We start from the raw sequence: 24,911 nt of genomic DNA on the forward strand, positions 1-24,911 counted from the left end.
CCCAGCAGCCCCCAGCCTGACAGCCTCAGTTCCTGGGGTCAGTGCTGGCGCAGGGGGAGAAGGCGGGGAGCTGTTGGTATGCCATGGACTGATGGGATACGTCCCTTGTGTTCCTGTCTTGTCAGCCTGTCCTCCATCAGTGCACATAGCACTGGACTGGGTTGGGTTAGTTGGGTCTCCCTACCCCTTAACCTGTCTCTCCAGTGCCTAGCAGACAGCAGCCCTCAGTTTAGTGAAGGGAGGGAGGGAGGGAGGGAAGAAGCAGAGTCGGCACTCCAGGCTGAAATATGATCAAATGGGAGTTTTGCAGGCTTTCAGATGAGGAGAGTGTTGAGTGCACGTGGCCAGAATGTGGATGTGATGGCTGGAGCAGGTGCAGTCCACCTTGGGCCGTGAGGTGAAACCCACATACCGACAATGGCACAACTATGATGTAGGAACCGGGGATCCCCCCCTCCAAGAGTTCATGACATTGCTCCACCGGCCCTGGGTGGCCTCCCTCCAGAAGAAGAGCTAACCCTCCATTTGTTTAAGCCACCAGGGACATCTGATTGTAACCCTCACCAATGCCCCCGGATTCGGATTCGTTTCTTCTGTCAACGAACATCACTCCTTGCCAGCCTGAGTGTCATCCTTGAACTATGTGCCAGGGATGCAGAAGTGGGTAAAGCAGACCGTGGTCCAGCCCCCACGGACCATCCGTTGGCACACCAACAAAACTGTCAGGTAACGAGAAGGGTGAGGAAGAAAACTGGAACAGGAAGAGGTAGAAAATACCAGGAGTGGAGAGGGATCGGGGACATGATTTGCGCCATGACCTAAAGCAAGTGACAGCCTGAGCCATGCAAAAAGCTGGAGGAAAAAGAATACTGGGGAGCAGGCACAGCGCAAGCAAAGGCCCTGAGGTGGGAACGGGCCTGACAGGTTCCGGTATAGCCCGAGGTGGGTGGGCTAGAGGAAGGCAAGTGAGGGGCAGACAAAACAGGTCTGGATCGCTGCGGCTACAGGGAGAGGAGCAGAGGGGAGAGGCCCCCCACATGGCGTCCCCATGCCCATCTCACCACTTCCCTTTGCTTCTTGGCACCCCCATCCTGCCTTCTGCCTGCAGCACTGGGGTCACGGCCACCTGCTGTTGCCCGAGCCCACGGCTGGGTTGCTTTCTCTGCTTTTCTTCATGTTTCCGCTCTGGCCCCGGCCCACTTCCTCACTCTCACATCTGAGTGACTGACCCAGACAAGATGTTGGAGGAAAGTTCAGTTTCTGTGGTTTTGGCTTTGGGGTTTCAATCCCCATGGCCCCGATCAGGTGCCTCTGCGGGACGCCCCCAGTGCCCAAACGTGGCAAAGCTCAAACACGGCTGAGAGGCACCCGTGCACCCACCAGCCTCCCCCACTGCAGCCCCTAACGCCACAAAGCCGACAGGTGACCCACGCGTGGTCACGCTCTGGGAAAATGCTATGGCGCAGGCACATCACAGACGGAGGTGTCTTGGCACATTCAAGGCTCTGAGAAGGTCCACAGCCCAGGGGGACACAGCGGCTGCTGCCGGCCCCACGTGTGCCGGGAGAGCCCGGTCAAGTGTACAAAGGGCTGAACTCTGTGCTCCAAAAGGATATGTCCACAGGCTACTATCAAAAAGCCAAAACAAGCGTTTGTGAGGATGCGAAGCAACTAGAACCCTTGTGCCCTGTTGGCGGGAATATAAAAGGGCACAGCCGCTACAGAAAACCCTACGGAGGCTCCTTGAAATGTAAACACGGAATTACCATGTGAATCAATGATTACACTTCTAGGAATACCCCCAATGAACTGAAAGCAGGTTCTTGAGGAGGCGTTTGCACACCCACGTTCACAGCAGCCCTATCACGAGAAGCAGAGCGTGGAAGCAACCCAAACGTCTCTCTACAGACGAACGGGAAAAAACGTGACGCATGCACGCAGTGGAAGAGGACTGGGCCCTAAAAAGGAAGGCAATTCTGGCCCAGGCTGCAACATGAAGGGACCGTGAGGACGTTACGCTGAGTGAGATAAGCCAGCTGCAAAAGGACACATCTTGTAGGACTCCACTCATAGGAGGTACCCCGAGTAGTCAGTCACAGGGACAGAAAGGAGCACGGGTGCCAGGGCCTGAGAAAGGGGAGCGTGGGGAGCTGTCTAACAGGGGTAGAGTTTCCGATCTACAAGGGTTCTGGGGACAGAGGGCGGGGACGGCTGCACAGCACTGTGAACGTACTTAAGGCCACTGCACGGGACACTTAAAAACGGTTAGGATGAGGGGGGCCGGGGTGGCTCAGTCAGTTAAGCGTCCGACCCTTGATTTGCGGCTCAGGTCATGATCTCACGATTGAGCCCCAAGTCGCGCTGTGTATGTGTTGACAGCGAGGACCCTGCCTGGGGTTCTCTTCCTCTCCGCCCCTCCCTGGCTCTGTGTGCGTTCTCGCTCTCTAAATACATACATACATACATACATACATACATACATACATAAATAAAAACATTAAAAAATGGTTAAGATGGTAAATTTTGTTATGTGGTTTTATTTTTAAATGTTTATTTATTTTTGAGAGAGAGAGAGAGAGAGAGAGAACCAGCAGGGGAGGGACAGAGAGAGGGAGACACAGAGGGGCACCTGGGTGGCTCAGTCGGTTAAGTGTCGACTTCAGCTCAGGTCAGGCTCTGGCAGTTTATGGGTTCGAGCCCTGCGTTGGGTTCTGTGCCGACAGCTCAGAGCCTGGAGCCTGCTTCGGATTCTGTGTCTCCCCCTCTCTCTGCCCCTTCCCTGCTCGTGCTCTGTCTCTCTCTCAAAAAAGGAAGGAAGGAACGAAGGAAGGAAGGAAGGAAGGAAGGAAGGAAGGAAGGAAGGGAGGGAGGGAGGGAGGGAGGGAGGGGGGGAGGGAGGGAGGGGGGAGGGAGGGAGGGAGGGAAGGAAGGAAGGAAGGAAGGAAGGAAGGAAGGAAGGAAGGAAGGAAGGAAGGAAGGAAGGAAGACGGACACCGTATCCGAAGCAGGCTCCAGGCTCTGAGCTGTCAGCACAAAGCCTGACACGGGGCTCAAATTCACAAACTGTGAAACCCTGACCTGAGCTGAAGTCAGATGCTTAACCCACTGAGCCACCCAGGAGCCCCCGTTACTTGGTTTTTAACACACACACACACACAGGATATGTCCATCCCTTAACCCCTAGAACCTCAGAATATGACCTTATTTGCAGGTGTAATTCCTAAGGATCTTGAGAATTCATCCTGGATTTAGGGTTGTCCTATAGCCAATGACCCGTGTCCCTACGAGAACAGGAGAGGACACAGACACACAGGGAGGACACATGACAACAGAGGCAGACACGGAGTGATGTGTCTAGAAGCCAAGGATGGCCAAGGAGTGCCAGCAGCCACCAAAACCCAGAAGAAAGGCATGGGACAGATTCTCCCTCAGAACCTCCAGAAGGATCCAACCCTACTGACACCCCGATTTCAGACTTCTGACCTCCTGCTCTGGGGGACCACACATTCTGTGGCACTTTGCTCCGGCAGCCCAGGGTGCCCATCCCTGCCCTCCACCCTCTGGGACGAAGGCTTTAGGTCACACGCACAGCCTGGGCATCCCTGATCCCACTGCCCACCAAGGACCACGAGACAGTGCAGACTTCAAGCACACGCGCCCTTTAATATCTGGTCACCCAGAGCCACGGCCGGTGGGCTGAGGGCCCCCGGGCCGGGCCGGTGGCTGGACCCCGGGGGGCTTCTGGCGGCACCACGCGGCTTTTTGAAAATGAAGCCTGAAGCGGCGGCGGGGGCAGCGGGGCCCAGCCCAGGAAGGTCCCGGCCCACGGGGGCCGTCTGTGGTCCCAGCTGCGGTGTCCCTCGGGGCCAGCTACAAAGTGGAATGCTTCTCGAAGGGCACAGTCAGGAGTCGCGCCGCGGCCTCGTCCAGGAACCAGCAAAGTTTCCCCGTGTGGGGCTGGACCAGGGCGGCGGGGAGGGGGTTCTCCTCCTTGGCCTCCAAAATGCGCTGCATAAAAAAGGCAGGATCGTGAGGCCCCCGACCCGCACCCCCAGCACCCCTCGGAGCTCCCGGGACCCCCCACGGACAAGACTCTCCTACTCTCAGAATGTGATGTCACCCTTCCGGCTGTCCTGGCTTTAAATGATCAGCAGGGGAACTGTGTAATACCGGGGTTGGCACACCTTTCCGGCACAGATCAGAGTCAGTCTTTCGGCTCTGCAGGTCGTACCCTGTCTCTGTCACAACTACTCAGCTCGGCTGTCACAAGCGGCAGGATGTGGTCCCGTGGGCTGTGCTGTGCTGATCCCCTGATGTGACCTCACGATTGGTGGGAATTATAAATACTGCTTTCTGATGGCCAGGCCTGTCCCCATGCCCTCTGTCATTTCCTCTGACCATCGCCCTGTGAGGTCGCCTCATTTTCCACCCCCATTTTACAGTCAGGAAAAGCCTGAGGCTTGGGCAGTCTTACGTGAGCCTACTCTGAGCTAAAACCGCTGCACTGATCCTCAGGAGGACAATACAGAAGGGCCCTCCCGACCCACCTTGCAGATGGGAAAGTTGAGGCCTGAGGGCTTAAGTGGCTGCCCAAGGCCATGCTGGACGTCACAGGCAGGGATGCTGGCCTGTTGGATTTTTTACAGTCTGAACCCTTAATCCCAACCCAAGCCACTCCTGTGAGGACATCTGGGCTTAACAGTTTGGGAGGAATAATTATTACTTATTAATTTAAAAAAATATATATTTCTGGGGTGCCTGGGTGGCTCAGTGGGTTGAGTGTCTGACTTCAGCTCAGGTCATGATCTCAGTTTACAAGTTCGAGCCCCAGATCAGGCTCTCTGCTGTCTGTGCAGAGCCCGCTTCAGATCCTGTCCCCTCTCTCTGTTCCTCCCCTGCGTGTGTGTGTGTGTGTGCACGCACACATTCTCTCTCGAAAATAAACATTTAAAAATTTTTTTCAATGTTTTATTTAGTTTTGAGAGAGAGAGAGAGAGAGAAAGAGAGAGAGAGAGAGGGAAGGAGGGAGGAGGGGCAGAGAGAGTGGGAAACATAGAATCCGAAGCAGGCTCCAGGCTCCCAGCTGTCAGCAGAGCTCGACGCGGGGCTTGAACTCATGAACCGTGAGATCATGACTTGAGCTGAAGTCGGTCGCTTAACCAACTGAGCCACCCAGGCGCCCCTTTTTAGTTTACTTCTAATATCTTACTTGTTTTATATGTTCCTAAAATATTAAGTAAACTTTTTTTTCTTATTCCTCCTTGTTTAGTTATTCCTACTGCATAATTTCCCTCCCTGATTATTTTTGCCAAGGGTCTAACTTTGGGATCTATTACCATTAAGCTTTTAAGAATATTAACCAATCCAGGGGTGCCTGGATGGCTTAGTTGATTGAGTGTCCGCCTTCGACTCAGGTCATGATCTCATGGATCGTGAATCAACCCTCACATCAGGCTCACTGCTGTCAACGCAGAGCCCACTTCAGATCCTCTGTCCTCCTCTCTCTGCCTCTCCCCTGCTTATGGTCTCTCAAAAATAAATAAACATATAAAAAAAGAATATTAACCAATTCATTAATTTCTGACTTCAATGTCACTTATTCCTTCCACTGACTTTTCTTGGATTTTTGTTATTGTTCTTTTTCCTGAGTCTAGAGTAAAGCACTCAATTTGTTTAACTGTTTTTTTATTTAATAATGTTTTTAAAAATTGTATTTTTAAGAAATCTCTACACCCAATGTGGGGCTTGAACTTACAACGCCAAGATCAAGAGTCATGCCCTTATTTACTAATTTTTGAAACCACACCTTAAAGCTACAAATTTACCTCTGAGTGCAGCTTTGGCCGCATCTCATCAATTTCACTTCATTTCATAATTATTTATTCCTAAGTAGCCTGTAATTATAGTGGCCATCTCCCCTTCAAACCAAGAATTACTCAAGTCCCTTGGGGCCTGGTGCTTCTAGCGCAGTAATGTCTGGGGCCATATTCCATCCCTGGGCCCTCATGCCATGACCTTCCTGGGAATGGGGCCCTCAGCCATTACCTTCAGAACAGCTGCCTTGCCTTCTCCGGTTGCCACAAAAATGACCGTTCGGGCTGCATTTAGCACAGGAAGCGTGAGGGTCACACGCTCTGGTGGTGGCTTTGGGGAGTCGCTGATAGGGGCCACGATCTTCTCCCGCTCCTGGGGGAGGGAGGCCCCGGGGTGGAATGTCACTTCAGTTTCTCGAGCACTCACATACACCAGGCATGATCTGTCCATCATTCCATCACCCCGCCCCCACCATTAATCTTGTGGTACTTGATTTAAATCCCCATTTTAAGATGGGTAAACCAAGGCTCCAGAGTTGGTTAAGGCTTGCTAGTTGGCAGAGGCTGACTCAAACCCTGCTGTGGGCACCTCCCGGTCCCTCAAAAGTGGTCCTCCCTCCGGAAGTTCTAGTCGGCAGAGGCCCATGTGGGTGCGCTCACCTGGAGGAGGGGGTGGTCTGGGAAGAGTGAGCAGGTGTGGCCGTCAGGACCCACTCCGAGAATCAGCAGGTCAAAAACCGGAATGGCGTCCCCTTGGAAGGCCTGGGGGGGAAAAGACAGTCCAGAGAGGTTGGGGGCGGGGTGGGGCTCAAAGGACACAAAGAGACAGTGGCTATAACACAGGGAGCAACACGCAGCCTCACCTGCATGAAAGGGCCTCTGTGAGGCTCCACATTTCACCCGTGTGACTGGCCAAAAGCCTGGGGACACAACTGTCCCAGACCTGCTCCCAGAGTGTCAGAGGCTGGGCTACCTTCAGGGACCCAACGGTGGGGCTGTGGACTCCCGGGAAGGGGGAGCGGGGGTGGTCCTGAAAGGCATCTGTCCAGGGTGGGGCCGTATTTGCAACCACCCCCGGGGTTGGGGGGGGGGGGGCGCTAGTTTTTGCTGGTGATAATCATACAGTGCCACCCACAGGCCTGCTCCGTCACCACCGCATGGACCAGGCCTCCCTGGGGCCACACCGTGGGACTCACCTGTCTCAGCTTCTTGGCATAGTCCTCGGCCGCCTCCTCCACAGGAAGCTGGGGGTTAATGGTGATCACCTGGCTGTCGGGAATGGGCAGCCTGGAGAGCAAGTGGGTCTGCAGCAGAGGGAGGGACAAAGTCACCAACAGCCACACATGGTTCCCAGAGGCACAAGGTTTGCACGCGTGACCACCTGGATTCTCCAGGTGAAGATGCCTCCAGGACAGGACCGTCATACACCCACCTCCTGGGTGAGTCGGGATCCCGGGGGCGTTTCCGCCAGGAGTCTTTCAAGGCCAGCATGATTGGGGGCCTCCTGGCCCCAGCCTGCACCTGTGTGGCCACATCACAGCCCTGTTTCCAAGTCCCCAGGGTCCCTTGGACCTCAGGATAAAACCCAGCCCCTCTCTGCCCTCCATGACGCCCAGCTGACCTTGCCCCCCCCCCCCCCCCCCCGGTGATAGCACGCACCCTGGCCTCTGCAAAATGGATTTAATTTTTGTGGAAGCGGCCACAGTCGGGCCTCCTGCCAGGTGGAGGGCTCCGGCCCTTTCCCTCGTCTCCCCAGGTGAACCTCAGGGCCTTTGATCTGCTCTGGGATGGACCCTGGCGACCCCACCTTGGTGCCTCCCACCTTGGTGCCTCCCTTCACACAGGATCTAGCCCATGGACGCAGCACCAAGCTGAGTCACAAAGGAAAAGCAGGAAGCAGCAAAAATATAGTATTAGAGGGGGAAAGTGACAGGGACATAGAGTAAACAGGCCAGGGGCGCCTGGGTGGCTCAGTCGGTGAAGCGTCCGACTTCGGCTCAGGTCACGATCTCACGGTTCGTGGGTTCGAGCCCTGCACAGGGCCCTGTGCTGACAGCTTGGAGCCTGGAGCCTGCTTCAGATTCTGTGTCTCCCTCTCTCTGTCCCTCCTCCACTCGCACTTGTGTGTGTCTCTCTCTCAAAAATAAATAAACATTTAGAAAATTTAAAAAAAAAATAATTTTAGAGAAAACAGGCCAGACACACAGTCCTGAAGAGTAACAGCGATATACTGAGGGTTCAGCCAAGAAGGGACACGGTCAGATCTGTTCTCGGAAAGACCACTCTGCTTTGTCCAAGGTCCCCATCTATACACACGCTCGGGGATTATACTAAGCAAGCCAGTGGGGAATATCAGGGCCCTATTTCTGTCCCATGATCGTCTCCTTAGCTGCCCTTCCCCTACGGGCTCACAGCCATTCCCTCCCCCTCCTGCTGGGCTCCTTCCAGGGAGCTCAGGGGTGGAGGGTCAGGCAGACAGGTTCCCGGAAGCAGAACTGCTGGTTGACCAGACTGTTTCTCTCTTGACATTCTGCAGGCACCGAGGCACCATTCCCCCCGAAGGCAGCCCCTGCAAATCCTTCCAGCGGAGACAAAGCCCTGGCCTCAGCAGCAGAAGACCCACGGAGCACGCAGGGTGCGCAGAACATTCACACCAACAGAGCCCCGGGATATGCGAGATCCGTCCTTGAGGACAGAAGCGCCTCTGCATCCCTATACTGGGTTGACCAGTGCCCCCCCCCCCCAAATTCATGCCCACCCAGAACCTCAGAATGTGACCTTATCTGGAAGCAGGTCTTTGCAGATGTGATTAGCTGACTTCATAGTAGATTGGTGTGGGCCCTACATCCAATGACTGGTGAGAGACTGGAGGCCAGGGAACCCCCGGAGCCCCCAGAGGACGGAAGAAGCGAGGAAGGATCCTCCCCTTGAGTGTCCGGAGGGAGCGTGGCCTCGCCAACACCTGGATTTCAGGTTTCTCCGGGACAGAGAAAATAAATTCTTGCTTTAAGCCACCTGATTTGTGGTCCTTTGTTAACAGCAGCCCCAGGGAACTCACATGACTCCCCCAGAAGGAGTAAATCCTGGCCCCACGTTCGCTCCCGTGGCAAAGCGTAGGCCTTGGCCATAACCTCTGCCCCAGCTCTGCCCATGGCCAGGTCCTCATACCTCCAGGCCTCAGTTCAAACATCACCCCTCAAAGCTCCCCCAGCCCCCACCATCCTGGCTGAAAGGTCATCCCTGGGCTCTTTCTATCATCTCACACAATTATCTTTTGTCCACACTGCACTATGCGAATAGTCTGCGGGGCTTCCCCTCATTTCCTGCCCTGTCAGTGCTCGATTTCCCACTAGGAGCCCCATGAGAGAATGGCCCAGCGTCCCATCGTGTCCCCAGCGTGGCGCCTGGGTGGCTCAGTGGGTTGAGCGTCCTGCTCTTGGTTTCGGCTCAGGTCACGATCTCAAGGTTCGTGAGATCCAGCCCCGCTGAGGATTCTCCCTCTCCCCCTCTCTCTCTGCCCCTCCTCCCCCTTCTCAAAATAAATAAACTTAAAAAAAAAAAAAGTAAAGTTCTTCAAATTTATGCAAACTAAAATGAAGAAACATGAGCCCACTTTTTAATTAAACTCTTGAAAAAGACCCACAGGGAGGCCCCCGCCCCTGAGACGTGTCCCAAGTGCTATCTGGGGCGTCCCTTCAAACTCTGGCTTCCCTACTAGTCTGGCACATAAGCTCTCCTCCCCTTCTCGTTCCAGTTTCTCCACCTATGAAATGGAGGAACTAACAGCCCCCATCTCATAGGTTATCGTGCAATTTCGTGAACTGATGTGGCTAAAATGTTTGGTAATCAGTAAGCCTTCCTTCTTGTGACAAAACAACAACAGAAAATCATCGCTCCAACTTCTACCTAAAGAGGGTGAAACACACCCAGGACCTGAGGGACCAGAAGCTTCTGGGCACGCCCGCCCCTTCCACACCTCCCTGGGCGCGTTTTCCACGTCTAGGGCAGGAGGAGAGAGCTCAGATGCAGCTGGGGAACCCCAGGGCAGGCCACGACCCCCTCCAAGCCTCGGTTTCCCGGATTCTATAGGATCTGAGGCCACAAGCCAAGCATAACCACCCCTGGAGGTGATCAGCACCGAAAGCTCGAGGTAGCTCGAGGTACATCAAGAACACGTCCAGGCTGGAGATGAGAAAACCGAAGCCCAAGCTCCACACCAGATACCTCCTGCCTGGCCCTTCCCTACCTCTGCCCTTGCAAGGTGCCAGGCTGTGGCGCCTGAATTTCTCTAGGTCCCTGGCATGGGCCACTCTGTTTCATCTCCACGCCTTTGCCCGGCCACAGGATAAAGCATTATAAGACCTCAAGGCCCCCACGGGCCCACTCGGGTGGCAGTGGAGGTGGGAGTTCAGGGCACGCAGCAGACCCCTCCCAGACAGTGGCAGAGGGGACAGTGTGACCCTCCGTGACCCCCACAGCTGGGTTCAGGAGGTGGGCGCGGCCTTCTTGAAATGACCCCCGGCGGCCCCCGTAGTCAGGTTCAGGCGGTGGGCGCGGTCCTCTCGGCGGCATGACCCCCGGCGGCCCCCGTAGTTCTCACCCGATAGAGACCGTACGTGCTCTCGGCGTGCTCGAAGGGCACGAGGCGCTCGTCGCAGAAGCCTACGGTCCAGCGCGCGAGGCTGGCGGGGCCGGCGGGGGCGGCGGCGGCGGGCAGCTCACGGGCCAGCATCGAGACGAGGCTGCCGCCCGACAGGCCGAGCGCGAAGCGGGCGCGGGCCCCCGCCAGGCAGCACGCCGCCCGCTGCGCCACCAGTTGCGCTAGCGACGCGCCCAGCTCCTGCGGACTCGAGAAGACCGAGATGAGGCCCGGGGCCGGCGCGGCCATGGCGACGGCGGCGGCGGGGAGGCGGAAGCGCCCCGGGCAGCCGCCAGCGCGCCTGCGCGAAGGCTGGCCCGGCCGCACCGCTGTCAGTACCTCCGGGCGGCCGCCTACGGCACATGCGCACTCCCGCGAGTGAAGTCGCGGCTCGTCCAGGCGGTCGATCCGAAGGGGCTCGTTGATTCTTTGCACGCTGTGCCTGAGCTCTTTGCTGGGCCGGGGCAGGCGGAACCGGTGCGGTTGATCTCAGCCTCGCGGTGTCAGGGCGGGGTCGGAGAGAGGACCCCACATCTGGGGTCCCCAAGAGGGTGGTGTGGGGGTGGAATGGAAGGAGGAGATGGGAGATTTCCTGGAGGAGGGCGCGTTTTGGTGGACTTGGAAGTTCCTGAACCTTCTAACATACTGATCTCGTTGCTCGTTGTTGTCTTCCGCTTTCATTAAATTACAGACAACATGAGGTCAGGGTGCGTTTTATTCACTCGTGTCCCGAAAGCCCCCTGAACTATGCTTGTTGCAGAATTGGGGCTGGAAACATACTTGTTGAATTGCTTCTGAAAATGCTCCCTGGCGATTTGTGTGCCTGAGGACCCTGAGAAGCCTCTAGCCTGGCTCTTGGCTGGAGGAGCTCCTAAAATGGGGCAAATGGGTCTTGGCTGATGAGAAAGGGTATTCCAGGGAATAGCATGGGCAGGGAAGACTGGAAGCAGGAGACCTGGTGGGCCTGGCCAGCTGGGCCACTTATCCGGGTCAGAGAATTCAGGAGCCTGTGGTAAGTGCCATGAGACTTGCATGGGTAGTGCGTCTTTAAAATCAGTAACAAGTTAAGAAAACAGTCTATTTACAAAAGCACCAAAAAGAATAAGATACTTAGTAATGAACTTAATGAAGGAATCGCAAAACTTGTGCACTGAAAACTACAATACTTCGCAAAAAAATGATTTAAAGATGATCTAAGTAAATGGGAAGACATCTTCTGTTCATGGATTGGAAGATTGAATAGTGTTACGATGTCAGTACTCCCCAGATTCGTCTACAGATTCAACGCAGTTGCTATCAAACTTCAGACTTCTTTTTTTGGGTAGAAATTGCTAAGCTGATCCTAAAATGCATATGGAATTGTAGGAGGCCCCAAGTAGCCACAATAATGTGGAAAGAAAAGGGAAGTTGGAGGACTCACATACCCTGATTCCAAACTTGCTGGCAGAGCTACAGTGATCCAGACCTTGTGGTATTGGCATAAGGAGAGAGCTATCAATGTATTAGAACCTGGCAATGCAGATATAAACCCATACATCCATGGTCAGTGGATCTTTACAAACAAGGGTGCCAGGGATCATTCAATGGGCAAAGAATGGTCTTTTCAACAAATGGCACAACTGGATAGTCACATGCAAAAGAATGAAGTTAGATCCTATAATGGCAGAACGGTAGGACACCCCCACCCCCACCCCCACCCCACCGCTCCTGGCAAAGGTGTCTACACCATGATCCCCAGAACCCGTGAATAACGTTAGGTTACTTGGCAAGGGGAAATAGTGGTTGCAGATGGAATTAAGTTGCAAATCAGCTGTCCTTAAAATAGATAGCCTGGATGGGCCCCATGTAATCACCAGGGTCCTCGTAAATGGAAGAAGGGAGTGGATGAGGGAGAACCAGAGGAATGACATCATGCATGAGAAAGACTCAACCCACTGTTGCTGGCTTAGAAGATGGAAGAAGGGGCAATGAACCAAGAAATGTGGGTGGCATCTAAAAGCTAGGAAAGGCACGCAAGTGGGTTCTTTCAACCACTAGAGGGAAGGCAGCCACAGGCCAATGCCTTGATTTTAGTCAAGTGAGCTCCATTTCTGACTTCTGACCTTCAGAACTAGAAGATGATAAATTGGTGTTGTCATTTTAAGCTAGTAAGCTTGCGGTAATTTGTTACATCTGCACTGGAAAACAAACACAGATCCCCCGCCTCACACGATATACAAATTAAAATGGATCGGGGCGCTTGGCTGGCTCAGTCAATAGAGCATGCAACTCTTGATCTCGGGGTTGTAGGTTTGAGCCCCACGTTGGGTGTAGGGATCACTTTAAAAAAAAATGGATCAGGGGGCGCCTGGGTGGCTCAGTCGGTTGAGCCTCCGACTTCGGCTCAGGTCATGATCTCGCGGTTTGTGAGTTCGAGCCCCGCATGAGGCTCTGTGCTGACAGCTCAGAGCCTGGAGCCTAGTTCAGATTCTGTGTCTCCTCCTTTCTCTGCTCCTCCCATGCTCATGCTCTCTCTCTCTCTCTGTGTCTCTCAATAAAAAATAAACGTTAAGAAAAAAAAAATAAAAAAAAAAATGGATCAAAGGCCTAAATGTTAAGGGCTGAAACGAAAAACCCTTAGAAGAAAACAGAGTCATAAATCTTTCTAAAAAGTGTATTTCTTTATTTTGAGACAGCAGAAGGCAGGCATGTGTGACTGGAGACTGACCACCCAGGCCAGACTGGAGATGAGACCAGGAAGGGAAGGGCCACACCCCTTAGCAGATCCTCTGAAGGGCTTGAGTAGGGGAGAGGCCTGGGGTATGTTTTTAAAAGATCACTTTGGCTACGACATAAAGGGATTGTGGAGGGATGGGGTGGGAGTAGGGAGGCCAGCCAGGAGCCACGTTTAGTGGGTTAGAGAAATCTAGTGCTGGCTGGGTTTGGTGGGTTTAGGTAGGGTCTGTCTTGGAGGCAAGGTTCCTGATCCTTCCTTCCTTCCTTCCTTCCTTCCTTCCTTCCTTCCTTCCTTCCTTCCTTCCTTCCTTCCTTCCTCCCTCCCTCCCTCCCTCCCTCCCTCGCTCCCTCCTTCCTTCCTTCCCTCATATCGCATTTTTTATTTTTTTTAAATGTTTATTTATTTTTGAGACAGAGACAGAGCATGAACGGGGGAAGGTCAGAGAGAGAGGGAGACACAGAATCCGAAGCAGGCTCCAGGCTCTGAGCTCTCAGTACAGAGCCTGACGCAGGGCTCGAACTCACAGACTGTGAGATCATGACCTGAGCTCGAACTCACAGACCGGGAGATCATGACCTGAGCTGAAGTTGGATGCTCAACCGACTGAGCCACCAGGCGCCCCATTATATTGCTTTTTAAAAGATCTACTTAAAATTCAAGGAAGCAAATGGTTCTTTGGATAGGTTAGCCTCAAATAGCCCCACTGTTAAGTTTGCAATACAGATCTGACCTCAGGATGGATGTTTTTCAGCGTCGCTTCATCATGGTGTTCAGTATGAAAGCTTTCCAAGTGTGTCTTCTTCTTCTTCTTCTTTTTTTTTTTTTAATTTTTAACCTGATCCTTTCTAATGGATGGGCCAAGGAGTACGAGGAAAAAGAGGAATCAGGATTGAGTCCCGAGTTTCGAGCTTACTGAATTAGATGCCTGGTGGAGCTTAAGCTGAGACACGGAAGCAGGTTGGAGAGAGCACGCAGGTCCGTTTGTTGCCCGTGTTTTGTCTGAAATAGACATATTTCCCAAAGAAAGTGCTGGCAAGGACATGGGAAATTGGAACTCTTACACACAGCTGCTGGCGGGACCATAAAATGGTGCAGTCACTTTGAAAAACAGTCTGGCAGTCCCTCAAAATATGGAACAGTTGCCATATGACCTAGTATTTCCACACTTTGTTTTATACCCCCCCCCAATTAAAAACATATGTTCACACAAGGACTTGTACACAAATGTTGACGGCAGCACTATCACAATAGCTAAACAGGGTAAATAACTCAATGTCCATCAACTGGTCGATGGTCAACATGTGGCCCATCCATACAACGAAATATTTGTCCATAAAAAGGAATGAACCTGGATGAATCTTAAAAACGTGACGCCAAGCGAAAGAAGCCAGACATCAAAGGCCACATGTTGTATGATTTCACTTACATGAAATGTCCAGAACAGACAAATCCATAGATACAGAAAGCCAATTAGTGGCTGCCAGGGGCTGGGGAGAGAGACTTCTAATGGGTATGAAGTTTCCTTTTAGGGGAATCAAAGTGTTCTGGAACCAGAGAGAGGTGACGGCTGCACAACTTTGTAAACACTCAACACCACTAAATTGGGCAATTTAAAAAGATGAATTTTAAGGTATGTGAATGACACCTCAAGTGAAAACAAGTCAGTAGGGGCGCCTGGGTGGCTGAGTGGGTTAAGGGTCCAAATCTTAATTGCGGCTCAGGTCCTCCTCTCACAGTTCGTGGGACTGAGCCCTGCATTGGGCTCTGCCGTGACAACATGCAGCCGGCTTGGGATTCTCTCCCTCCGTCTCTGCCCCTCCCCTGCTCTCACACAAGCGCTCTCTCTCAAAATACACAAACATTTAAATTTTTTTTTACAGAACATGAACGGGGGAGGGGCAGAGAGAGAGGGAGACACAGAATCGGAAACAGGCTCCAGGCTCTGAGCCATCAGCCCAGAGCCCGACGCGGGGCTCGAACTCCCGGACCGCGAGATCGTGACCTGGCTGAAGTCGGACGCTTAACCGCCTGCGCCACCCAGGCGCCCCAAAATACACAAACATTTAAACGAAACAAAACAGTAGGAGTTGGCCAGGCATGCAGCGGACGAACAATGGTTCAGGCACAAGAGACAGCAGGTGCAAAGGCACCGAAGGGAGACGCAAGCTGGGAATGACCACTCACGGTGGAAAGAAAAGAGTCTATAGGATGGCAAGCTCCGGCCAGGGAGCCTGGACTCTTTCCCAAAGCGAGGGAGACCCTCGGAGGGTAGGCGGCAAGGTCCCAGCCCACAGCTACCTCTCCTTGGAAGGCTCTCGTGTCCTCAACTCCCCCTCCTTCACACGCCCTCTCTGGCACAGCTTCTCCCTCCTTGTCCCTCACACACCACTGCTCGACCCCACGTGCCGATGCCAGACCAGGACGAGTCTCTTCCCACGTCACAGGGACGGACATCCCCTCCGTACACATCCTGCCGGGCCCCTCCGTGAAGGGGAGGCTTGAGGCCACAGATCGCCTCCTGATCCCAGCTCTTCCTCCCAGACTTAACCCCGGTTCCTGGGGCAGGGCGGGGGTGGGGAGAGGGCGTCCCAGACCGACTCGTCTCATCCGGCACAAACAATACAAAGCTCTCAAGCCATGAAACGTCGTGGAGGGCGCCTGAGTGGAGCTTCATCCGGCTAAGCGAAAGAAGCTGGGCTGGAAAGGCTATATACATTGCGTGATTCCAAGCGCGTGACCTGGAAAAAAGGAAGACTATGGAGACGGGGAAAAGATCGGCGGTTGCCAGGGGTTGGGATAGGAGGGGCGGAGGGACGGAGCACCGGGGACGTTTAGGGCAGAGAAACTAGGATACTATCACAACGGGTGCACGCATTTGCTGAAACCCACAGAATGCACAACACGGAGTGAACGCTAACATAAACCGTAGGCTTGAGAGAAGAACGCACGGACACAAGGCCCATCAACCCTAACAAATGCAGGGCGGTGATGCAAGATGTTAATGGTAAGAGAGACAGGGGGCGGGGTGACAAGAGTATATGGGAACTCTGTACTTTCCACTTTTTTTTTTTTTTAATAAACCTGACGTTGCCCCAATAAATAAAGTTTATGATTAATTAAAAAGACAGACACAGAGCCTGACGCAGGATTATTTTCTTGTCAGCTCGGAGGGAGCGTCTTACCCTTCTGGGACTCACAAGCTTTGGACCAAGAAAGGTCCTGCTGGCCCGCTTTCGCACCGGGAGCTGCTGGCATTGACTCCATTCCCCTGCTTGTACCTCAGTTTCCTCGTCTGTACAATGGGGACCACGGCGGTTGAGGTCTCGTGGCACGTTATACGGGATGCAGTTGTTTGGTCAGCACACCAGGGGCGCTGCACCCCCAGAGGCAGGACCCTTCCCCTGCCTTCTTCTCCTGGCCGGCTGTGGGCATCCAAGGACAGCCCCACCCATCGATGGTTCACAGAACCTACAGGCACCTCCTCTGGGACCGGGGCCGGCGCAGGGCTTCGTGAGGCCCCAGAGGCTGCAGGGAGGCAGCGAGAACGCTAACCCGAGGCCCCAGAGGCCGTGCCGATGGGCTTACAGGCAACAGGGGACAGCAAGAAAAAGCCGTGTGTCTGGCTCTTGCCTGGTGAACAGGAGTTCCCCAGCGAAAGTCCTGCCTTCTGAAACTCCGAAAGCGTTCTGTGCCACATGGGGACAGACAGTAAATAACTGGGATTCAGGCACTGGACACTCTGCAGGTTTATTTCTTCAATTCAACTAGGAAACAAAACCTTGGTGCTTGGAAAGGCCCATGCGCAACAGCACTGGCCCCAGCGTTTGAGGGGCTGGATGCTACTGCAGAATTGGGGGGCGGGACGGACAGTCTGAGTGGCCAGGAGTCCGGGATGAGCCACCAATGAGGCCGACCACCAACACGAGGTCTGAACTGTCACCAACAAAGCCAGTGGGGATATTCAATGGGCTGGAACTTCCAAGGCCCCGAAGTCCATCTCAGACACCACCCCCAGGCGGGAGACCTCCCCCTACACCACCGCTGCCACTCCTGTGGGTCCCACCAGCAGCGGCGTCCGACGGGGACCCCCGAGAGTCCTCTGCCAGGGTGAGTGTCTGGATGGTGAGCCGAACAGCCACCCGGCGCAGTCTTCAAGGCTCCTCTAGCAAGAGCTCTGTGGAGGCACCTAAAAGGAGACATCTGGGCAGGGGCAATGTCTAAGGGGTCACAGTCAATTCTGGAAGCTTCCGGGCATCAGGAAGGGCAGACAGGGGACAGGAGGGAGGCCCACCAAAGACGGTTAAGTGCAAAAGGCAACTGGCCCAGCCTGGGAGAGATTTCTAGCTGGCCTGGAGGTCCCTTGACAATGACCCCCCCTGACACCCAGGTGGGCGGGGCAAACCACGTGGATCCTCTGCTCGGGAAGGGTGATAGAGGGTCTGTCTGGAGCTCAGACTGGCCTGTGACGCCCTGGGGCCCAGCAGTCTGGGGAGGTGCGGACTGTCGCTCCTTAAGGCACAGCTGAGACTCGGGAGGCTGAGAAGCTCCACTCTGGGTCCATGACCCAGCAGGGAGGACAGCTGGGCCCTGCATGCCCGCAGATCTCAGGAGAGAGCAGGGGAAAAGAAAGAGGGAAGAGGTGTGGGCATACGGGACAGCGGGGAGGCTGAGAAGCAGGGAGGAGAGAGACGCACAGAGCCACAGGCACGGGAACTCAGGCAGGAGACAGCCCTGAGGAGGAGAGAGGGGAGAGAGGGTAGCAGAGCCGTGGGTTCTTCCTGGGCTCCTCTGGCTGCTGAACACCAGGGTGGCCCCACCTGGCATGGCTGGGCCAGCCCCCCAGCCTCACTGGCAGGGCCGGGCTGGGAGTCTCTAGTGGGCGGAGGAGGAGCGTCAGAGGGCAAAGGCACCCGAGCAGATGCGAGTATAGACACTCTGGTCGAGGGGCAGGTAGTGGCCCTGCTTCAGGTCCAGGAAGAAGAGCCGGTCCGAGGTCTGGCGTGGGTCAAAGCCCTCATGCTGCAGCCGAGTCTTCTGGATCTTGAAGGTGCCTGTAGGGGTGAGGATGGGGATACTCAGCAAGGGGGTTCCAGGGACCCCCAACTCACCATCCTCTCCTACACCTCCAGGCTTCTGCATAGGCCATCCCCTCGGCTGGAAACAGTCTTCCTCATTTTGTCTGCCTGATTCTCCTTTGCCCTTCAGATCCTGACTTCATGCCCCCTCCCCCAGGGAGGCCTCCCTGACTACCCCCATCACAGCCGCATACTCTGTGTACTCCCTGCCTGGTCACACGGACAGCCCCGAGACCAAAGCAGGGCTGAGTCTGTCACACAGTAGGTCAGGGGGCAGCAGCCTGTAGCCGAGGGCCAAATTTGGCCCATCATCTGTTTTGTAAATAGTTTTATTGGCATGAAGCTATGCCTACCCATTTACACATTGTCTAGGACAGCTTTTACACCACAGAGCCAGAGGTGTATGGGACAGAGACTGCATGGCCCCAAAACTGAAAATATTTACTACCTGGTCCTTTAAGAAAAAGTTTGCACTCCCTACAGTGAACAAGTAAAGGAAGGTTTCATGAAAGATAAGCCTAGGAGCACCTGGGTGGCTCAGTTGGTTAAGCATCTGACTTTGGCTCAGCTCATGCTCTTGAGGTTCATGGGTTCAAGCCCTATATCGGGCTCTCTACTGTCAGTACAGAGTGCTCTTTAGATCCTCTGTCCCCCTCTCCTTGTGCCCCTTCCTTGCTCTCTCTGTCTCTCTCTCTCTCTCTCTCTCTCTCTCTCTCTCTCTCTCAAAAGTAAATAAACATCAGGACGCCTGGGTGGCTCAGTCAATTGAGCATCTGACTTCGGCTCCAGTCATGATCTCACAGTTCGTGAGTTCAAGCCCCGCGTCAGGCTCTGTGCTGATGGCTCGGAGCCTGGAGCCTGCTTCAGATTCTGTGTCTGTCTCCCTCTCTCTGCCCCTTCCCTGCTCATGCTCTGTCTCTGTCTCTCAAAAATGAACAAACGTTAAAAAAAAATGGTTTTTTTTTTAAGTAAATAAACATTAAAAAAAAAAAAGATAAAGCTAAGGGTTCGGGCTAGTAGGAAAAAATGGTCGAGGGATACCTGTATGCTTTAGAGTTGAGAAGGTGTCTTGTTCTAAATAAATAAAACTTCAAAAGCATAAACCATAACATTAAAAAAAGGGGGGGGTAAGTTTGTATCAAAATTAAGGGCTTCTTTTCAACAAAAGCCCCATAAACAAGGTTAACGGTTCGACTCCCAAATAGAAGACTTCTGACGTCCGAAACTGCTACGGAATTAACATCTGGACGATTAGGAGAAACTCTCACAAATCGAAAAGAAAAAGACAGCAAGGCTATACAAAGATGGGCAAAAGATACAAACAGGCAATTTACAGAAGCAGGAAATCTCCTAGATAACAAGATGATTTGTTCAAAGTTCCTAGTCACCAGAAAAAATGCAGGAAATGGAAGAAATGCCCCAAACACCGCAGAATGCCTAGTGGGGGTAGGATCGAGGAATGGAAATAAATAACGATGCTAATAACACAAGAGAAAGGCCCTGCGTGAGCCCACCGTGCCTGCTGGCCACGAACCATCGTGTCAGACTTGGCACAAGGATCTGAACCAGGACAAATAAGCAAATGGTTGTTGAACCAAAAGACAGATGGACGGACAGACAGAGAGGCGAGAGGCCGCACCTGTAGTGTCCACTTGGGGCAGGAGGCGTAGGAAGATGGGCCGGGCATAGGGCGCCAGCACCTTCTGCAGCTCTTGGTACAGCACATTGGGGCTCAGCTGGCCGTGGGGGTCCGCGATGGCCGCCATGCCTGCTTTGCCCTCTACTCCTGGAGATAGAGGTTTCACTGAGAACACCCCACCTTTTGTGCCGCCGCAGGACTGAATACACCCTCAGACAGAGGCCCCTGGTCTCTGATCTCTAGTCCCTTCCATCTGAGATAACGCTTGCTGAAGCAGCAATCATTATTCTTATTGAGCTTTTGCTGTACTCGCTGCAACTCTGAGACAGTCGCTTTCACGATCCCATGTACTGGATAAGGAAACCGAGGGGTTATCATCCAGGAGGGGTAACTCCAGCTCCAGTGCCCCGACGCAGGTTGCTATGTGCAGTTATCCGAGCTGAGCACTGCCCAAGAGCACCTGTACCTCCAAGCTCATGCAGGTTGGGCTCCTCTGGGGCTGCCATACCCTAGGACCACCCCCACAAACCCAGCTTGCCTGGCACAGCCACCCCGTACACAGCCACATCTGTCTGGCCCAGCAGGCGGCTGAGCACGCCCTCCACCTCAGTAGTGGAGACATTCTCCCCACGCCAGCGGAAGGTGTCCCCGCCACGGTCCCGGAAGTACATGTAGCCCAGCTCATCCATCACCAGCACGTCACCTGGCAGAGGGGAGGAGGAGAGGTAAGATGGTGGCCCGCCATCCCCACAGCCAGCCCCCAGGATCTTCGCACCTGAGAGGTAGGCGCTGTCGCCCTTGCGGAAGACACTGTGGGCGATCTTCTTGCTGGTGGCGCTCTCGCTGATGTAGCCATCGAAGCGACGCAGCGGGTCCTGCTGGTTGATCTGGCCCACGAGGAGGCCAGGCTCCCCTGGAGAGGAGGCCACCCTCAGGCTGCGCTGGGTGGGCAGGGGGCGGGGGCCCCGGTTCCCCAGGGGTCTGGGCAGGGCCTGGCTCACCGGCCTGACACGGGATGCAGAGGCCCTGGGCATCCCGCAGTAGTTCCATGGTGTCCTCGTTGACCTTCACCAGCCGGATGGGGTACACATGGGGCAAGATACGGCTGTTAAAGCCACAGGAGCCGACCTGGGATGGGGCGAGCCACGTCGTGAGGAGCCCCGTGGGGCATGGTGTCCTCCCCACTGACACCTTGCCTCTCCTGCCCCAGGGCCTGGAATTAGCACGCCGTGTCCCTGAACTCTGTGGCCTTGGGCGATCCGAAAAAGGGGGTATTAAGGGCAGTGCCGCCTTCCCAGGACTCATGCCCCTCCTCCCATCTCCCCGGCCTCCTTTGGCCATCATCTCGTGAGGAAACCTGCTGACTGGTCACCACTTCCTGGTCCCTAAAACCCTCTATGCTGGCAGGAAATGAATGCCTGGGGTAACCCCGGAGCCACGTGGGGACACTGGCAGAGCTTCCGTCCGCTCCCCGCTGCATGCCACCTTGCCTGGCTCAGTCCAGTGAGCACAAATCCCTGTCTAATGGGTCTGTGCTGCCGTGTGCTGTTGGGTACGTCTGTTACGGCAGCAACTGGTGTTAATGCAGCCCAGAGTGTCTTCAACAGACATGCACGGTGGGGGCAGTGCCTTGTTCTCAGGTCCTGAGGACCCAAAACAGAGACAGACAGGAAACAAATCACTGCCCGTCCGGTGTTTGCTTTATTATTATTCTCATTAGCGGTGCCTGGCTGAGGATGGGAGGAGTTCGATAAGGCAGCAGGGTCCTGCTAAGGCAGGATGGAAATATTAATTGCAAATCATAAAAGCAATTGCAGAGAGCTTGCAACCTGGGGGTGCCGCGCTGAGCTCGTGATTACGTTGGGTGATTAGAACAGGCCCAATGGGCTGTCGTCCCCATGTACAGAGGAGGAAGCCAAGGCCCAAGGAGTCTAAGTGACTTACCCAGTAGGAGTGGATGGGCACCCCAACCCTGGCCCCTGGATCCCCCAGAGTCCCGCCCCCCCCCCCTCCACAGGTGCAAACAGAAAAGGCTGAGCCCTTTGCCCAAGGTACACATGGCCTCACCGAGGACTTGAATTCAGGGGCACCGTCAAGCCACTAACTGTGCATGCCGGAAAAGGGACCCCCTGCGCGCCCTGGCAGTCCCAGGCGCCCCCCCCCCCCCCCCCCGACCTCCCCTGCCCTCTGCCGCCTGGCCGGGCCCTCCCAGCGGATCAGGCTGCTCTGGGAGAACGCGGGGCCGGGGAGGCAGAGGTAGCAGCGATCCCGGAAGGTCAGAGCCTGCCCCGCGCCGCCCCACCGCCGCCCACCTTCCCGTCCACGTTGGCGATGCTGCAGTTACACTCGGTCGCTCCATAGAACTCGCCGATCTGGCGCACACCGAAGCGCTCGGTGAACTCCTCCCAGATGGCGGGCCGCAGCCCGTTGCCCACGGCCAGGCGCACGCGGTGCCGCCCCTCGGCCTCGCGCACCGGCTGCTTCAGCAGGTATCGGCAGATCTCCCCGATGTACTGGACCACCTGGGGGCGGCAGAGGGGGGGGGGGAAGCGAGGGTGGGGCGGCCACGCTGGGCCCCAGCCCCCGAGCCACCCCTCCAACCTGGGCGCTAGGAACAAAGCGCTCTTAAAGGGCGATGGTAACAAAACAGCCCAGGCCGTTTACGCCTGCCCCTCGCCAGAATCCACGCCAGGGGCAGGGGCCGAGAGGATGCGGTCAGCGTCCCCTATGCCCCTCCGCGCTCCGTCCATCCCCACGCTGCCTCCAGGAGCCCCCAGCGTGCGCCACGGGCAGGGCAGGAAGGCGGGCTGAGGTTGACACCCCACCGGGCAGCCCTCAGCCGCTCCACACTGTCCCCCAAGAGCCCTGGCTCCAGGTGCGGGCCCCAAGCTGCCTCTCTGACCCGAACCTCAGCGCCCCGCCCCCCCTCCGCAGGGCTCCTTCCCTCCCCGTCTCAAGGGTCCACCCCCGAGGGGGGGGGGGGGTGAGTCATCTCCCAGATACCCCAGGTGCCTTCAAGTCCTTATCTGAGGTTTGGCTTCCTAAGGATTACCCCCGATCACCACCACCACCAATTTTACTAGGGGTCACAAACAGTAAGTAACCGGACCAAAGCTGATAAGTGATAGTGCTTGATTTGAATCTGGGCATCGCGGCCGGAGTGTGAACGAAACAGTTACACGCTCAGGATGAAGCGCCAAGTTGATCATTACAGCTCCAAAGTGTTCACAGCGTCCCCTCACCAACAGGATAAAGTCCAAATTTCTGCCAGTGGTCAATTCCCTTTGCAACCCCCCCCCCCCGCCCCCACTGCCTCCCCTCCTTCCCTTTCGCACCAACACCCTGTGCCACACAGGGCTCCTCAGGGCCTTTGCACATGCTGTGCCCGCTGCCTGGAGCGAAAATCCTTCCCCAGGGATGCATCTGGGTCCCCAGGATTTGGGCCAAATATCACTGCCGCGGAGAGGCATTCCCTGCACAGTGCTTGTTGAATCCCTGATGAATAAACACATGTGCTGAGTATTCTACCGCCAAACACAGAGCTCATCCGTTTAATTCTCCCAACACTCCACGCGGGACAGGAAGGCATGAGATTCACAGAGGGAAACGGCCTGTCCAAGATCATCAGCTGCTGGACACGAGGCAAGCCCAGGATGGGGCAAGGTCAGAGGCTGAAGGTGGGGAGTTCTCTCCCTCGGTCCCTAGGCTCAGGTCAGTGCTTTTGCCGGGGGCCCAGCCCACGCCAACCTAAGACACAGCGGGGCCAACCAGCCCAGTCTGTCCCCAGCTAGTAATTGGTTCAAGGGTGAGCACATGACCAGAATTAGGCCAATGAGAATCAGCCCCAGACTGTCGCTACCTGAGCTGCTGAAAACCTGCCAGAAGAAACAGGGCTAAGAAGGAAGCTGTACACCTAGGAAGGAGAAAAACAAGAAATGGACAGAGACAGAGCACCTCCTGGATCAGGTCGTGCCTGAAGCTGTCCAGCTCTCAGCTGTCCTCTTCAGGCCAGGGGAGGGACAACCCAGCCACGATTGAGGCAGCGGAGGGAGACAATGACACCGCCCCCCCCTCCCCCCCAACCATGGCCCTGAGTCTGTGTCACGCTGAAAGCAAACAGCTGATCTTTACCTCTGCCTGGACCCCGGGACAGACCCAGGGCTGAAGGGAAGACAACTCAGGTCAGCTCAGAGAGGCAGACATCAGATGGCCTATGCCAACACCTCCAGCCTGCACGGTGGCACCTAGATAGAGGCTGGGAGCAGATCATCGACCAGGGACCCTGCTACAACTCCCCCGTATCAGCATGACCTTGTATACTAGATGCACTCACCCCATTGGGCAGGGAGAGACACAGGCACCACACATTCAGCCCCACCTGTCCCCTGCCCGTCTGTTGCTACACAGCGAAGAAAGTGGGGTTCTAATGTTTATTTATTTTTGAGAGAGAGACAGAGACAGAGCGTGAGCAGGGGAGGGGCAGAGACAGAGGGAGACACAGAATCCAAAGCAGGCTCCAGGCTCCGAGCTGTCAGTACAGAGCCCGACGCGAGGCTCGAACCCACGAACAGGGAGATCATGACCCGAGCCGAAATCGAATGCTTAACCAGCTGAGCCACCCAGGAGCCCCGGAAGTGGGGCTCTAAATGACAGCCCGCTGCCTCCCCTGAGGACGGATGGACTGTTGTTTGGGCCTGGGGCCACCGCTGCAAGTAAACAGCAGCCAAGCAGTTTCCCTGTCCAACAGCCAAGGGATGGGATTTCCGAACCCAAATGCATGCACTTGTTTTGTCAATGTCCTTGTTAAACCTCTGAGTCCTTGACCTCTGAGGATTCCGTCCTCTATTCCTTAAAAGAGCCCCTGAGTGTTTAGCACGTACCTTCTTTTAGACACAGAAATTCCCCTTCTTAGAAACAGACTACCAAGGGTCCAGAGACGGTGAATGATGCCCGATGCAGCACGGCATGTCAAGGACAAAGAGGGGGACCACCTGACACCACGGGCCTCCCAGTGGGAGGGCACAGCACC

General features: G+C 55.1%; 2 protein-coding genes across 7 annotated transcripts in view; both read right to left on the bottom strand.

Annotated features, from left to right (window-relative positions):
• Window positions 1–3,643: 3,643 nt before the first annotated feature.
• PGLS (6-phosphogluconolactonase) lies at window positions 3,644–10,766 on the bottom strand. Of its 2 annotated transcripts, XM_015065663.3 has the most exons (5): window positions 10,414–10,746; window positions 7,010–7,117; window positions 6,474–6,575; window positions 6,046–6,186; window positions 3,644–4,008 (listed from the first exon to the last, which is right to left on the bottom strand). In XM_015065663.3, the coding sequence occupies exons 1-5, from the start codon at window positions 10,699–10,701 to the stop codon at window positions 3,871–3,873; spliced, it is 777 nt and encodes a 258-aa protein (XP_014921149.2). In that variant the 5' UTR covers window positions 10,702–10,746; the 3' UTR covers window positions 3,644–3,870. The 2 variants fall into 2 exon arrangements, with proteins under 2 accessions (XP_014921149.2, XP_053075644.1); XM_053219669.1 differs by lacking the exon at window positions 6,046–6,186 and having other exon boundaries at window positions 10,414–10,766.
• A 6,130-nt stretch (window positions 10,767–16,896) lies between these two features.
• The window catches only part of SLC27A1 (solute carrier family 27 member 1), a 32,664-nt gene continuing 24,649 nt past the window's right edge, over window positions 16,897–24,911 (bottom strand). For 2 of the 5 annotated variants that reach the window (XM_053219670.1, XM_053219671.1), the window contains exons 8-12: window positions 22,195–22,404; window positions 20,884–21,010; window positions 20,421–20,795; window positions 19,883–20,029; window positions 16,897–18,219 (exon numbers count right to left, since the gene is read on the bottom strand). In XM_053219670.1, coding sequence (XP_053075645.1) covers window positions 18,062–18,219; window positions 19,883–20,029; window positions 20,421–20,795; window positions 20,884–21,010; window positions 22,195–22,404 — 1,017 coding nt within the window. In that variant the 3' untranslated portion in view covers window positions 16,897–18,061. The remainder of the gene's footprint in view (window positions 18,220–19,882; window positions 20,030–20,420; window positions 20,796–20,883; window positions 21,011–22,194; window positions 22,405–24,911) is intronic. The other 3 variants (XM_027038296.2, XM_053219672.1, XM_027038298.2) reach the window with 3 other exon arrangements.

The sequence above is a fragment of the Acinonyx jubatus genome, chromosome A2 (assembly GCF_027475565.1).
Source record: "Acinonyx jubatus isolate Ajub_Pintada_27869175 chromosome A2, VMU_Ajub_asm_v1.0, whole genome shotgun sequence".
Lineage (NCBI taxonomy): Eukaryota > Metazoa > Chordata > Mammalia > Carnivora > Felidae > Acinonyx > Acinonyx jubatus.

Coding starts and splice junctions, on each gene's coding strand:
- PGLS (XM_015065663.3), bottom strand. CDS start 10,701: ATGGCCGCGCCGGCCCCGGGCCTCATCTCGGTCTTCTCGAGTCCGCAG. Junction 7,118..10,413: donor GCACGTACGGTCTCTATCGG/GTGAGAACTACG, acceptor CCTCTGCTGCAG/ACCCACTTGCTCTCCAGGCT. Junction 6,576..7,009: donor ATGCCAAGAAGCTGAGACAG/GTGAGTCCCACG, acceptor TTTCCCCCCCAG/GCCTTCCAAGGGGACGCCAT.